The 15957-nt window shown below is 43.8% G+C and overlaps 1 protein-coding gene across 1 annotated transcript in view; it reads right to left on the reverse strand.

Moving 5' to 3' along the window:
* Positions 1–373: 373 nt before the first annotated feature.
* LOC135223867 (NADH dehydrogenase [ubiquinone] flavoprotein 2, mitochondrial-like) overlaps positions 374–15957 on the reverse strand; it is a 52861-nt gene continuing 37277 nt past the window's right edge. The window contains exons 6-7 of the mRNA XM_064262768.1: positions 10003–10155; positions 374–503 (exon numbers count right to left, since the gene is read on the reverse strand). Of these exons, the coding sequence (XP_064118838.1) occupies positions 486–503; positions 10003–10155 (171 nt within the window). The 3' untranslated portion in view covers positions 374–485. The remainder of the gene's footprint in view (positions 504–10002; positions 10156–15957) is intronic.

The raw sequence follows: 15957 nt of genomic DNA on the forward strand, positions 1-15957 counted from the left end.
ACTTTCTGGACCAATTTGTCCTTTGTTACTCTCTCTCTCCCTCTCTCTCTCTCTCTCTTCACCTTGAGGTCATTTGAAATCCACTGCTTCATAGATGGGTAACAATGACTTGTCTATCTGGGATCATTCAGATCTGAGAGAAAAATTGATCCTTGTCTTGAAAAAGCAGTTATGAAAGAGGTGTCATTGGTGAACCTCTGACCTCTTCCTTGAAGATTTTCTTGAATCAAATCTGTCCTCCTCACCATATAAAAACTTATTAATACTTAACAAAATGCATATATAAAAGTGGGAGAGAAAAAGAGAAAAAGAGGCAGTAACTGTTATGAATAACTCTGAAACAACTATGTTGTTTCATAATAAGCACCATGAAAATGTTTAAATAAAATTTATTCATCTATATACAGGAGAACAGTTTCAGTAAGACAATATACTTCTGCCGACTCCACAGACACCCCCTACGACTCTGTCTACTATACACCAAATTACAAATCATCACGTACCTGTAAAAAAAAAAAAATAATAAATAAAATATGGCACTTGGTTAGGAAGATGAAAAAGTTAAAATTACTAAAAAAAAAAAAAAAAATCAGAAAATTTACCCTTGCTATCACTCTCACCAACATATTTAAAATGACAAATTTTTAACTAATTTGTATTTTTCATAACTAACAAACCTGAGGTCTTAACACTAGGATTTACTAGCTCCAAGCTGGAAATCGGTAGAATTAAAATTAAACTTGTGAGATCCAGGGACTATTGGCATCTATACCAGGTCACGGGGCATGTATACCCAGAATGCCCTTGGCGTCCTGTGACCCACCAGTTATACTTCTAACCCAATTTAGACTGCTAGAGGGGTGGTTGGAGGTGGGCCTTTACCTGTTAAGACCTCAGGTTTGTTAGTTATGAAAAATAAAAATTAGTTAAAAATTTGTCATTTGTTCATATACAAAACAAACCTTCGGTCTTAACATTAGGACAGACTTACTTATTGGAGGGAGGTAAGTCTCTATAACTGACTGGAAGTTTGGCTCCTTTATCCATTTCCGAATATTAGGGGAATTCCAAGAGAATGGACTATGAACCAAGAACCAAAGATATAAGCGAATCTATTGGTTTCCCTCACTGGGTGCTGATACCATTCTATGGTTTATACATTATGGGAGAACAGAGAACCTTCCCTTCTCATAAACCACTCTTGTCCCTTACATCTGGATCCACCCTCACCCCTCTCTTCCCTATTACCGAGAGGAGTGTGTTGCTACTGAAAAGTATACTATACCCTAAGATAATTTTACAGTATGGCTGACCACCTCACCTGCATCTAGTCCATTCCAGCATATGATTGTGCTCTCCTTCATACAGCCCGTAGGTAAAGGAGTAGAAAGAAAGTAGTAAAGAAAAAAGACCAGTCATCCCATTCATTCTACTTTCATACCCTCATCTTAGACTAGACACAAACTGACCCGCCAGGGGTACTGGATGAGCTATATCATTTGTTGGTCCGCCACCACTGGACCCAAGCAAAAAGTGTCCAAGGATCTATGGGCAACGCCTTTTAAATAAAATGAAGTGAAAGTTGTTTGGCGTTTCCAAACACCAGCTTTCAGAATTCTCTCCACAGACATATTCTTAAATGCCAAAGAAGCACTCAAGCCTCTGATGTCATGAGCTCTAGCCCTCTCCTGGCTATTTGACCACCCTGTCTTCTGTCATCTAGGCATTCCTGATTGTTTCCCTTAGCCAAAACGATATTGTATTCCTGGACACTTCCTTCTTGTTCCGTCCTATACGTACGAACAACCTCCGGCACCCCAGCCTGAAGTGCCTTGTCCTTCTTAAGTACTCTCTTATTACCCTGACGGGGCACAGAAGCATCTCATCTTTGTCATTGTCTACAAAGTCTAACAAGGAAGGTATGGAAAAGGAGTCGAATCTGCCGTCCATTATTGCTGGGTTTTGAGTCTTGGCCATGAATTCTGGAACAAACTCGAATAACATTGACTTCCAACTTCTCGAGTGCTTTATGATAGATGACAGGCCATGTAGCTCCCCCACCCTTTTGGTTGAAGCTAGGGCCAATAAGAACACTGTCTTCAGGGTCAGGCTCCTATCTATGGACTGCCTTAGTGGTTCGTAGGGGGGTTTTGTCAGACTACTCAGTACCATGGTCAGATCCCAATCTGGGGCTTTTAGTTCCTTTGGCGAACATGACTGTTCAAAGCTCTTCATCAGCATGGCCAACTCCCATGAAGACAAAATGTCCACACCTTTCATTCATAAGACTAAGGCTAGAGCAGCCCTGTACCCCTTCACTGCAGATACAGACATATGCCTTTCTGTCCTGAGATATACCAGAAAGTCTGCTAGCTGCTGAATAGTGGTACTGAGTGGAGACAAGTTCCCTCTACGACACCAATCACAGTATGCTGACCACTTTCCTTGGTATACTGCTGCAGATGACTTCCTGATATTTTCTGCCATCTGAGTTGCTGCTTTTTGCGAAAACCCTCTCGCTCAGAGATACTCGATAGTCTCCACCCGTGAAGCGATAGGGACTTCACCGACTGGTGGTACCTCTCCATGTGCGGCTGACATAGTAGGTTGCTCCATGGGGGTAACTCTCTCGGCACATCTATTAGGAGTTCCAGCAGGTCCGGAAACCATTTTGAGGTTCTGAGACCGCATTACCCTGTTCAGAACCTGATGGATTAGACAAAATGGAGGAAATGCGCACACGTCCAGATTGTCCCAAGGGAGCTGTAGCGCATCTTCTGCTACTGCCTCTACGTCTGGGACTACCGAACAATACACTTCCAACTTTTTGTTGTACCTGGTTGCAAATAGGTCTATGATCGGCCTTTCCCACAACATGAGCATCCTGTCCACTACCTGTTGGTGCAAGGACCGCTCCGTTCCCAGTATCTGATCCCTGCGGCTCAACTTGTCGGCCACTGTGTTTCTTTTTCCCGGAATATATCTGGCCCTGATGTCTACTAGGTTCTCTACAGCCCACTGATGAAGTTGAACTGTCATCACATGTAACTGCCGAGAAACTAGGCCTCCTTGTTTGTTTATATAAGCTACTATTGTGGTGTTGTCTGACATCAATACCACTGAATGTCCCTTCACTCTCTCCCTGAATTCCTGTAGAGCTAGAAACGCTGCTTTCAACTCCAGCACGTTTATATGGAGTTCTCTGTCCTTGCAACTCCATTTTGCTGACACAATCAACTCCTCCATATGGGCTCCCCAACCTTCTAGTGAAGCATCTGAGAACAGCAAGAGATCCGGGGAAGGTTGTTGAAGGGGGACACCCACTGTCAGATTGTCGTCGTTCACCCACCACAGCAAGTATTTCCTCACTTCTGCCGACAAGGGAATTTGCTCGTACGGGTGATCTACTATTGGTGACCAAAACTCCTTCATCCTCCATTGTAGAGATCGAAGGTGTAGCCTCCCTTGTGTTACTAGCTTCTCCAAGGAAGTTAGGATTCCCAGTACCACCTGCCACTGCCTTGCTGGCTGTGTTTGTTTTCCCAGAAAGGTATTCACCACTTGTTTGCATTTCTCTATTCTCTGGTCTGTTGGGAATACTTTGGCTTTTACTGTGTCTATAACCATTCCCAGATACTCCAAACGTTGACTTGGATCCAACTGCGACTTCTCCTGATTTATCACAATACCTAGACTGTGACAAAACTGCAGGAGGGTCGCCCTGTCCCTTAGTAATTTCTCTCTGGACTTTGCTATCACCAGCCAATCGTCTAGATATCTTATTAGCCTGATCCCTGAGCATGCGCCCATGTCGATACGAGAGTGAACACTCTTGTAAAAACTTAAGGAGACGTTGTCAATCCGAAGCACAGGACTTTGAACTAGAAACCTTTCTCTGCAAGACTGAAACGGAGAAATTTCCTTGAAGACTGATGAACTGGTATCTGAAAGTATGCGCCCCTCAGATCGATTGTCAGCATAAAGTCCTTGATCCTGACTGCTTGTAGAAGCATTTTAGGAGTTTCCATTTTGAATCTGGTTTTTCTTATAAACAGATTCAATGTTGACAGGTCTATTACTGTCCTACACTCCCCGTTGGCTTTGGGTACCAGGAAAATCATGCTATAAAAGCCCTGTGACGGAATGGATACTTGTTCCACAGCCCCTTTTTCCATCATCTTCTTCACTTCCTCTTGCAGAATAATGGCCTTCTGAGATTCCTGAGCATAAACGAGGTGATGTAATGGCTGTTCTGTTAGGGGTGGGGTTACCTCGAATGGAATCAAATACCCGACCCTGAGAATATCCACCACCCATTGCTCTGCTCCCAGTTCCTGCCACACCTTCCAGTGATTTGCCAGGCATCCCCCCACTGGTGTGGCCGAGTGATGAGAGGCACCCATCCTATCTTCTTGAGCCTCTCCCTCTTCCCCTAATCCCCCTTCCTCTGTTGTTTCTATTGTGAAAGGGGCCGATGAACTAACCTCTTTGGGGAAGAGGGTCTTGTTGCTCTATTAGGGATGTTATGTCTCACTGTCTTCTTCCAAGGTATTTGCTGCTGCCTTACCTCCATAGAGGTAGCTTGACTGTTAAGACGTTTTTCTAACTGCCTGCTGTACCAATCTATCGTTAGGGTCCATCCTTCTTCTATCTATAGCCGCTTCCAGTATGACCTCTGGCAACAGCAATTGCGACTCTAAGATATCCCCATTCCTCATCGGTAACAGGGAATCCAAATCAACAGTGTGGCTTAGTCTAGCCAATTTGTCAAGTACGCAATCGCTTTGGAACCTGATTGTAGTAATCTAATGAACAATGATTCATCCACGACCTTTCTTGTCACTTCTGAGGATGCAATCTCCGCCACTGCTGTTGACCAAAGATCTAACCAAGAAGCAGTCTGAAAGACAGAAGAAGCTGTTCCTTCTAACGTAGCAGCCTCTTGGTAAGTCATCGAAGGGCACTCCATTTTAACCTGATCTAAGGTTAATCCAGGGCTTAACCTTACCACATTAGCATTCACTTGCCTAGACAGCAAAGGGACCGTCGGTGTCGTATATTTCCTTTGCTTCATCATTGGAGGAGGAATAAATTTAAATGATCTATTAGATCTTAAGGAAGCATCTCTTCCTGCAATCCATGCGTTTACGTGTTGTAAAACAGAGTCCGCATGACTTGAACAAGGCAATTCATACGACACCTTGGTATCCTTTTTCAATCCAAATACCATGTCAATCCCCAGAGGAAGCATACTGGCAGGTGTTTCTGTTTTCTCCGAAAGGTTATTGAATTGACGAATCAAATCAATCACCTCTGCATACGAGGCCAGAAACTCTTTGGTTTTCTTCTTCCTCCGGCTCTAACATACTGTGCTCCGCCACAGGGGATGTTATCTCACTCCTATCCGCTGACAAACGGCCAGGAATTTCGTGGCCGTCTGCACCTACGGCCGCGGCCTCTTTGATCTCTGATGACCGCCACCAGCTCGATCCCGAATACGTAGTCAGCAGGAGAACGAGGACGCCTCACTCTTTCTCCGCTCACGGATCTAGAGCGAGAATCTCGTCTAGACCTCCAAGATGAAGGCTCCCTTGAAACTGAGCTAACTTCCTCCCTATTAGGATTGCTATCGTTTCCAACGACCGTCGGAGAATTCGGCCTCGATCTTTCATTCAGGCGGACAACGCCTTCCACCAACGTATCACACGAGGTCGCCAACTCTCTATTATTCGTTATTTTAATAGGAGCCTTATTATCCTTTGTCCGTATTTTAAACGGCTTTACGGGCGAAACTGGAACCTGCATTCTATTCTTTGCTGCACTTTTTGCCCCCAACGTTGATTTTGCCAGCGGAATCGTAGTCTTGCTTACACTCTTTGTAATCTGTACTGGCAACTCCGCGTCAGCCGCTAGTCCATCGCCCGTCACCTCTCTCGCTCGTTCGGATTCTTGCAAACGGCTTCGTCCGCTAGCTTTGCGCTTACCAGCCACTGACTTCTTGACTTTCTTGCTGACTGGGATACAACAGTCCTGGTCTGAAGATAAAGAAGAATTCACTCTTCTCCTCTTACCCGAGGATCAGTCACGAAATCCTGAATCCTCCAACGCTTGACTGGCGCACGCCGTGACGTCATCGAACTTAGCGATGACGCCGAGCTAGAGGAAGAAGACGAAGACGACGACGAATCGCGCCTTTTCTTTTTGTCTTTCTTAGCCATTCTCTTCTCTATATCCTGTAATTTCTTCATTACAGTTTGTACTTCCGAGTCAGAAAGCGTATTTGGGTCCGGATGCAGCAAAGCAGACCGAGAAGCAGTAGTCTGTGACGTCATCACGTCTGCCATATCGGTGTGTGACGTATGTTGTGACATCACGAATCTTGTAGGGAGAGACTGTGCGGCTTCTGCTGGCATCCGCATGTTTGCCGCAAAACTACCCCCAACGTTCTGCATCACCGTAAACATAGAATTTGATGGCGTAGCCGCGGCATTATTTCCCATAAATTGCAAGCTAGGGGGATGAGGAACATTCAGCGCTGCCGGACTCTGCTGGAATCGTGACGTCATATAATGCGACAGCAAACCCTCCAAGGTTGGTATGCCTGGTAGGCCTAGCGCCACCCACGTACCTTCCATCCTATGCGCTTCGGGAACCAACAACTGGAACAAAGATGGCGATGCTCCCCCCATCCCTGCTGGGAACAAAGGAGCATACATATTATGCATAAAATTACCCAAAACCCCTCCTGAAGTTTCCGATAACGAATCGCTAAGAGAAACCGAAGGGGTATGGGACCAATCAAAAGCAGGTGACAAAACATATGGAGCAGTCTGGTGTATTGCCGATACAAAAGAAGCCAGCAAGGCTTGGTCATCCAAAGATGGCGTCACCTCCTTCTTTTTGTACTGGCCTTTCTCATAAAACTTTTTCCACAGTTCCACCAACCAATCCCGACAAACAGAACACGGATTAGTAATTGTATATACATTTTCCCTGCATCCTACACGTTGGATGAGGATCCGTCGACACCGAAGTTAGGAATCTAGAACACGGAAAGCCACTGACTCCGGGGCATTTCCTTTGTCTCCTCTTCGAAACGGCAGAAGATCCCGATGGTGAAGCAAAAATTTCCATCTTACCACTTATACACTCTTACCGATCACACTCACACTGAGCACACTCAGAGAAAGAAAAAGCAATAAGAAAAATGAAAATGAAATGGATAAAAACGGGCAAACTGAAAACCGGCTTTAAATCAGATAGACAGTAAACACGTCCTATCTTAAAGGCAGTAGGAAAATAATTGGTGGGTCACAGGACGCCAAGGGCATTCTGGGTATACATGCCCCATGACCTGGTATAGATGCCAATAGTCCCTGGATCTCACAAGTTTAATTTTAATTCTACCGGTTTCCAGCTTGGCGCTAGTAAATCCTAATGTTAAGACCGAAGGTTTGTTCCGTATATGAACAATGCAATTTTTAGCTATGCAAGCACAAATTAGACCCTAATTACCCAAATGTTGTGATAATGATCTCAAAACATTATTTATACTGAACAGAGATAACACTTGAAAGTTACAAAAGTCAAAGAATACTTAAGAATTAATGAATTTAAAGAAAATTTAATTTTCATACCCCAACTTTAACTTGACAATCAATTCATGGGTAATAAGGCTCAATTTTATCAATAAAATAACATATATAGTAAAAACACCTAACAACATATAGGAGTGGGGGATGATGCTCCCAGACAGACTACTTCCTGTATAAAAGGATAAAGCTGATGGATGTCAAGAACTGCAAAGTTATTCCAGGCGACCATGTAGCCGCCCAACACAGAGTGCTTTGTATGGATTTGAAGTTAAAAAGGGAAAGAAAACCAAAGCTAAAGGGATAAGGATAATTAAATGGTACAAATTAGAGAAGGAATGTGATAAGAAGAGAGAGTTTAAGAGGAGGGTTTTGGAGGATATTGATATAAGAATTGAAGATGTTCAAGAATGGTGGGCACGAAATGCAGCAGTAATAAGAAGGCATGGAAAGGAGCTTCTAGGAGAGACATCTGGTATCATATGAGAAGAAAAAGAGAGTTGGTGGTGGGATGAAGACATTGAGAAAGTAGTAAAAGATAAGAAGGAGGCATAGAAAAGGTGGGAAGAGTCACAGTCAATGGAGGACAGAGATAGGTTCAGAGAGAAAAACAAGGTGGTGAAAAGGGTGGTAGCCCAAGCTAAAGCAAAGTTGTATGATGATGTGTATAATGAGCTGGGGACAAAGGAAGGATTAAACAAGATGATCAAGCTATCAAAAGCTAGAAATAAGAACATCAAAGATATTACACATATCAAACAAATAAAAGATCAAGATGGTGTAGTACTTAGAAAGGAGGAAGACATTGTGAAGAGATGGAAAGAATATTTCGAACAGTTGTTAAATGAAGAAAATAATAGACTAATAAGAGAAGATGAGCAAGTGAACATTGGCATGGTAATGAGGTTTTCTAGGCAAGAGGTACTAAATGAACTGAAGAAGATGAAGAATGGGAAGGGAACTGGACCAGACATGATTCCTGTGGACGCATGGAAAGCATTAAGAGATGAAGGAGTGGATATACTGTATGATCTTATGACAAAGATCCTTGAACAGGAAAAGATACCAAATGAGTGGCATGGGAGTATATTGATCCCAATTTTTAAAGGGAAAGATTATGTCCAAGAGTGTGGTAATTATAGGGGTATTAATCTGATGTCCCACACTTTGAAGATACTGGAAAGGATGATAGATGCTAGACTGAGAGAAGAAGTACAAATAGGTAAAGAGCAGATGGGATTTATGAAGGGAAAGGGAACAACAGATGGTATATATTGTCTGAGGCAACTAATGGAGAAATTTGGGGAAAAGCAAAGGGACCTACATATGGTATTCATTGACCTTGAAAAGTCTTATGACAGAGTCCCGAGACAAGAGGTATGGAGGAGTCTGAGGGAGAAGATGGTGCCAGAGAAGTATGTGCGATTGATAGAAAGATGTACCGGAATGTATTTACCAGAGTGAGGAGCAGTGTTGGGGAGACAGAAGGTTTTGAGGTGAGACTAGGATTACACCAGGGGTCGGCTCCGAACCCATTTATCTTTAACATAGTGATGGACGTTATGATAGAGGAAGTAAGGGAGGCAGTACCGTGGAACATATTGTATGCGGATGATATTGTTCTGTGCGCAGAGAGCAGGGAAGATCTGGAAATGAAATTGGAAAGATGGAGACAAGTACTGGAGGACAGAGGAATGAGCATAAGTAGATCTAAGGCAGGATATATGTGTACCACCAATGAGGGGGATAAAGTATTCAGCTTGGTGGAGAACAAATAAAGAGAGTTGAGAAGTTTAAGTATTTGGGATCCTATGTTAACGCTGGAGGAAGTATGGAAGAAGAAGTAAAACATCGGGTACAGGCAGGCTGGAACAACTGGAGAGCAGCCTCTGGAGTTCTTTGAGACAAAAGAGTACCGCTGAGGTTAAAAGGAAAATGTCACAAGACGGCGGTAAGAACAGCAATGCTGTATGGTACAGAAAAGAGCAAGCTTGAGAAAAAACAGAGGAGAAGATGGATGTGGCAGAAATGAGAATGCTTAGGTGGATGTCTGGGGTGACAAAAGAGGATAGGATCTGAAATTACTACATAAGGGGGGTCTACTAAGGTGGTGGAAGTATCAAAGAAAGTGCAGGAGGAGAGGCTGAGATGGTACGGACACCTGTTGAGAGATGAGGACCACGCTGAGAGACATACTATGGGGATGGAGGTTCAAGGAAAAAGAAGAGGGAGACCAAGAAAGAGATGGAAGGACTGCGTGAGAGGAGACTTACACGAGAAGGGAATTGATGAGGCGGAGCGCAGGATAGAAATAGATGGAAACGTCTCATCCAAAATGGCGACCCCATATAAAAATGGGAACCAGCTGAGAATAATAATATATAGTAAAAATGTTATGCTAATTACTAACCATGAAGCCAGGGCCTGGGGGTGGACCGGTTAATGATGTTAGTCCATTCTTTGGTTCTGAAGCATAACGACCATTGTAAGGACCAGCTTTAGGTTCCTGTCCAGCTGCTAAGGCTTCTAGGATACCAACTGTGTCTGCAACTTCCAAATCCTCCTGCAAAGGAAAACATATATAAATAAATATATTATTAATCAGTCAATGAGTTCCCAAGTTTATTTTGCTACAAACAGTAATTATGCAGACTTAAATGTACCTATAATACTTGGCTATAGCTAATTTGATAAAAAATTACAAATGCTAAATATGATATTGTTATGATACAATAAAGTTTGTTCATACTTACCTGGCAGATATATATATAGCTGTATTTTCTGAAGTCCGACAGAATTTTAAAAACTTCCAACACACGCAGTGGTCGGCCAGGTGGTTAGTACCCATTCCCGCCGCTGGGAGGCGGGTATCAGGAACCATTCCCATTTTCTATTCATAATTTTTATTTCCACTGTCCCCTGAGGGGAGGTGGGTGGGTACTTGATTATATATATCTGCCAGGTAAGTATGAACAAACTTTATTGTATCATAACAATATCATTTTGTTCATGAAACTTACCTGTCAGATATATATATATAGCTGAATCCCACCTTTGGAGGTGGGAAGGGACAGAATAGAAGGATTTTGGGAAACAAATGCATGCAGATGATTTACATCTTGGTTCCAAACCCCCACCTTGTTAGCATAGCTGGCTTCGTGGGGTTACATTTACTGGCCACCAATAAGGTCTGCTTGTGATACTAGAGTTGCCAAGCGATGTGGCCGGTAGAGACCCTATATATAAGCTGGTGCAAACTCCAGATTGAGCTGTCAACAGTGGGGCGAGGAACCTACGACGTGGGACTAGACCATATTGACCATACCATTATGGGGCTAAGAAGAAAATAAATATATATTAAAAAAAATAAATATTATAAATAACATACAATATATATAATATAGATCTAATTCTAATAATATATATTAGTAATAAGAATATATATATTAGATATAATATATATATATAATATTATATATATATATATATCATCCCACCTGACAGCCAACCTAGCCAAAGTTAAGGTGTTTTAACTAAGTAAGGCTTTAAGAGTTAAGTAAGAAGTCGCCGTTGTCGGCGACTCAACAACTAAATTAAGAGCTCTTCCTAACCATTTTCTACAGGATAGGATGAGTGGTACTTCGTGCCCCCAAGATTGTGTCTGCAGACACGTACGGCCCTAGCGAGCAGCAGATCTCATATGCCATATTCACATCTCGCAGGGAGTGTGAAGTGAACACAGAGTTGCTTCGCTAAAACATGGTACTCAGGATGTTGCTGAGTGCCATGCTCTGTTGAAAGCTTCCGAACCGCGCGCACCTCGTGAGCATTCAGATAAAAAGATTCAAATCTTTGTGCAAACACAATGAAGAGCATTTTTGAAAGAACTCCTTAACACTAAGCCAGGGTGTTCTTCGATATGGGCAAGTCTGGTCTTTTTCGGAACACTGCAGATTGCCGAATGACTTCGACTTTCTTGAGTTTTATGTAGATAAAACTTGAGAGACCCGACAGGGCACAGGACTCTCTCTGGCTCCTGCCCATTACTTGTGCCATCCTTGCTTCCAAGCTCCTGACCCAAGGACAAAACGGGTTTCCATTCTTAGGCCACAATGGAAGGCTTAGAGAGCACACCGCCTTGTGTTCTCTAAAGCCAAAACTTGTGACGATGGCTTAAAATTTCACTAACCCTCTTTGTCGTATCTAGGGTGGTTAGAAGAAGGCCTTCCTGATCACATGCAAGAAGTTAACAGGTAGGAGAGGTTCGAATGCTTTGACATCAAGAACTTCAGACTACGTCTAAGTTTCCATATTGAAAGCTTCGATCTGGACATGCACAGTCAGTCCGTCTGTACTAAAGTCAGGTGACCGACCAGTTGACCAGTCAGACGAATCAAGGACAGCAAGGCTGTACCCTGAAGACCATAAGGCACTATTCTTCGCTGAAGGATGAGTGTCTGGACTGCCTGGGCGATTCAATCTAAGCAAACCTTGGGGGTGTATCAACGCAACCCAACGTCGTCAGCGAATCAACTCCTGACTCGAGCTTCTGGTGCCAGGAGAAAGGAGCGAGGAGCAAAAAGGCGATTCAGTCCCGAAGGAAGAATGCCTGACAGTCCAACCCGGTCTCATGTTACACGATCATCGGGGGTGTATAAACGCAACCGACTTCGTCAACAAGAAACTCAGGGCTACTATATGTCGCCTGATCTCGCACGAGTGTCTGACTCCGAGAAAACAGGTGAGACAAAAAGTAGATGGTGAGTGAGTTTCGAGATTCCACAGAACTCATAGATCGTGAAGGGCTTTGTTGTTTGACAGACGCAAATCTCTGAGCCCAAATGCCGTCAACAACATATTTGCATATTCTTTAATAGTTGTGACTGCCAGCTTTATCCCATTCTTCAGACGGAAATGGAAGACGGTAATCTTATTCCTGTCAACATCTCGATAGTCTGAACGTAGTCAGACTCAGAGCGGAGAGGTTATAGGTACCTTTCGAGTTAGAGTAGACCGACTCTCTCGGAAAAGGTCCTTGGAAAGTGAACTAGGAAGTATGTGACCTCTGTGAATCCAGGATCCTGAAGGCCAACATGGGGCGATCAGCGTCATTGTCGCTCCCTGTGACGTCATAAATCCTCTTATAACATTTCCTAAGCGATTGAAAAAGGGGAAAAGAGACTAAATAAACCATCCATCCCCGTTCAATATCATAGGATGGCGTTTAATGGTACCGATCCCAGATCGAGAATAAGGGAGCAGAGAAGAAGAAGCCTCTTCGTCCTCAACATATCGAAGAGAAGAATGAAAGGGCGTCCCTAAAGTCTACACAACTCTCAACTTACTTCTAAAGATTCCACTCGGAAGTGAATAGTTGCTGCCGTCGATCGAGACGATTCGTACGGACTTTTGCAATCCTGTAACGAACCTGTAGAGGATCGTTACATTCTACGCCTGTTGTTATAATAGGCTCTTTCTCGTAAACTCGAACAAGGACCGAGACAAGATACTTCTTAAGATATGAGAGAGCTGTGGAATATCAGAGTTGATCTGGACCACTGGTTCCCAAAAAACTCGTTTCGAGGACTGGAGGGACTACCGATCGCTTTTACTTCTTTCAGATTAAGATCCAGGACATCTGAAACCCTATCCGGATGTCCGGCACCTTCTTTCTATCACCTCAGGTGATAGACGCACTGAGAGATGTTCAGAATCATTCCTAGATCTAGAATAATATTTCAGTTTCCCGGTAGGAAAAAACTGTGGTCTGAATTGCAGTCTATTCGGGGAAACAAACTTCTTCAGGAAGGAAATGGTCCCCAGCAAGCTCATCCATTCCACTCCCCGAGTATGCTTACTTCCCTAATAAGGCTGCGCTTTGCCTTAGCAGGAGAGCAAATAAAAGTGCAATGTTGCGGTAGACTCGTAGTTCCATACGTGCGGTAACGAGCACCGAAAGGATTAAGAGATAACTCGTTGAACATAGTAAGGCAAAACGAATGCAACGTTTATTCATTCACGTAAGAAATCCCCTCAATCTTAGGCTAAAGTCCGTGATTGTAGGACAGAGTCAGTTAGTCAGTCATCCCGCAGAGAGCCACATTCACAGATACGGTTAGTCAGTCAATCCCGCAGGAGAGAGAGCAGAGACGGTACTACCCGCGCATGACAGCGCACGATCTGTTACTGGCTCGGTTGGACTGGAGGACAGACAGCGTGACAGCAGCAGCCAGCAGCTTACGAAACGTCGTCTCTTAACTTTAGTCTGGTTGCCAGCTACCTTATTCTACGAAGAAATAGGTCGTTACTTTTTGAGCAGAAAGACTCTCAAGCTGGTATATTTAAGCGAAACAGAAAACGCTAAATATATAGATGCGTTTGTGTCGTCAGAACACTACCATACAACGGTAAAAGATAAATCGGAAACTCCTGGAAGGCTGCAGGGAGTAACGATTAAAATGTCCTTAAAATAGACAAATAGACCTCTCGGTTGCCATCCGAAGAGGTAACTACAGCAAGCGTATATGACTTGAACCAACCAGAAGTAAAATAACGCAAGGCAAAATATGAAATTATATCACAATAAAGTTTTGTTCATACTTACCTGGCAGACATATATATAGCTGAATTCGAAATACAGCTACATACATATCTGACAGGCAAGTTTCATGAACAAAACTTAAGAGAATCGAAGCAGTCAGCTCAAGCTTCTTATGTTATTGGACATAAGCGTTCATTGACGTAGTCTACAAGTCTATTTCTTGTACGAGTCTGCGAATGACGAATGAGAGCTCTTCCGAACCTTGTCAATAAGAGCTTATCGCTTACGCAATATCAAGTTAATGAGGTGTTTGTCAATGAGAACTAACCCATTTACGGGACAAAGAGATATTTTGTCAATGAGGGGATACCCACTTACTTGACAAAACGAAAGTATATTGTCAATGGGGGAAAGTCACTGAATTGACAAAACGTAATCCAGGAAGTCGAGCATTTAATTTTTACCGATTCCCGTCTCAAACGAGGAAGGGGCAAGAATCCTGTTAAGAGACTGGGCTTACGGCAGGTAGAACGACGATGTTCAATTCGGCAGCGTAGTCCCGACTAGAAACTAACAAAATCTATCATCTGAAAAACCCTTTCAGATGGGCTAAAAAGCTTGCAAAATTATCCTGGAAGAGGAAGAAACTCTCCAACCAGCTTCCTCTCCCGTATCACAACTAATGCCTGCTAAAGAAAAATTAAAATTTATTGGCAGTGATGGCAAAGGAAGTCCTGTCTTGCGCTTTCCTGAAGAGCGTCCTTTGATGAGTGCCTTTGCAAGAATCCTACTGAACGTTGCGAGAGTCCTGACGTGCAGGACATCGAGCCTTACATAACCCGTAACTGCCTTATCACAAAGTCTTGACTGCGGTAGTGGCACTTAAATTTATTGGCAGAATGGCAAAGGTTGCGGTAGAGCAAACGAGATCTTCCTTGAGCTTTCCTTAACTCCATCCACCTATGCGAAAAAGCAATATTAATTGACAGAGGACCTCTTGAATTCACGAAACCCGATGTCTTGCTGGGTTTGAAGAAGAAGTTGTTCTGTTCACTTTAAGCTTCCTCCAACAAAGCACTGCCTACTTCACATTCTTTGCAGGTGAGGTAGAAGGTATCACCGAAGGTAGAGGTAAAATTCTTTCAGGCCCAATCTGAAACAAGAGCTTGAAGAGTTCAACAGAAACGTTCAGCCCAGGCGACACACCTGGCGTGCGCTGGTGACGCTCGGCGTCCACTTGCGCGCGCTCGGCGATCCACTGCGCGGTGGCGTGCACCCGCGCGCGCCTGGAGTCCATCCGAGTCGCCCGGCGTCCGCTCTCAAAAGCCTTCCTGCTACTATGACTTCTTTTACGTATTTCTCGGTGGAAAGACGGACACGAGTTCAGGCGACGTTCGCCTTCTTACTTCTCACTGAAACGCATAACGAGAGAGAGAGAGAGACGTGAAGCGTCTCTTCTATAAAGCTTCTATTTAGAGGGCGCGAGTCCTTCCGAAAAGCTCCAACCCCTGCTCGGGGAGGACGCTTCGGAGGACGAGAAGCAATCTTTCAGGATTCGTGCACGCGCACGCACTTTGTGCAGTCTGGGGATTTTCATCAGAAACTGCCGAAGGCACGCCAGATCGGTGGGAGGGGGTTCCTTGTAACCCTCCTTAGGCTTTTCGACATGCTCCCTCCCCGGGTCCTGGGAGTCAAGCAGAGGTCCCGGCCTAGAGGCGAAACGAGGCCGATCTGACGCACCCTCCACTACACAAGGGGAATCACTGCACTTCTGCACTTCACTTTTACTCTCTAAAGCAAGCACTTTCGATTCTAAGTTACGAA

Source organism: Macrobrachium nipponense, chromosome 10 (assembly GCF_015104395.2).
Source record: "Macrobrachium nipponense isolate FS-2020 chromosome 10, ASM1510439v2, whole genome shotgun sequence".
Lineage (NCBI taxonomy): Eukaryota > Metazoa > Arthropoda > Malacostraca > Decapoda > Palaemonidae > Macrobrachium > Macrobrachium nipponense.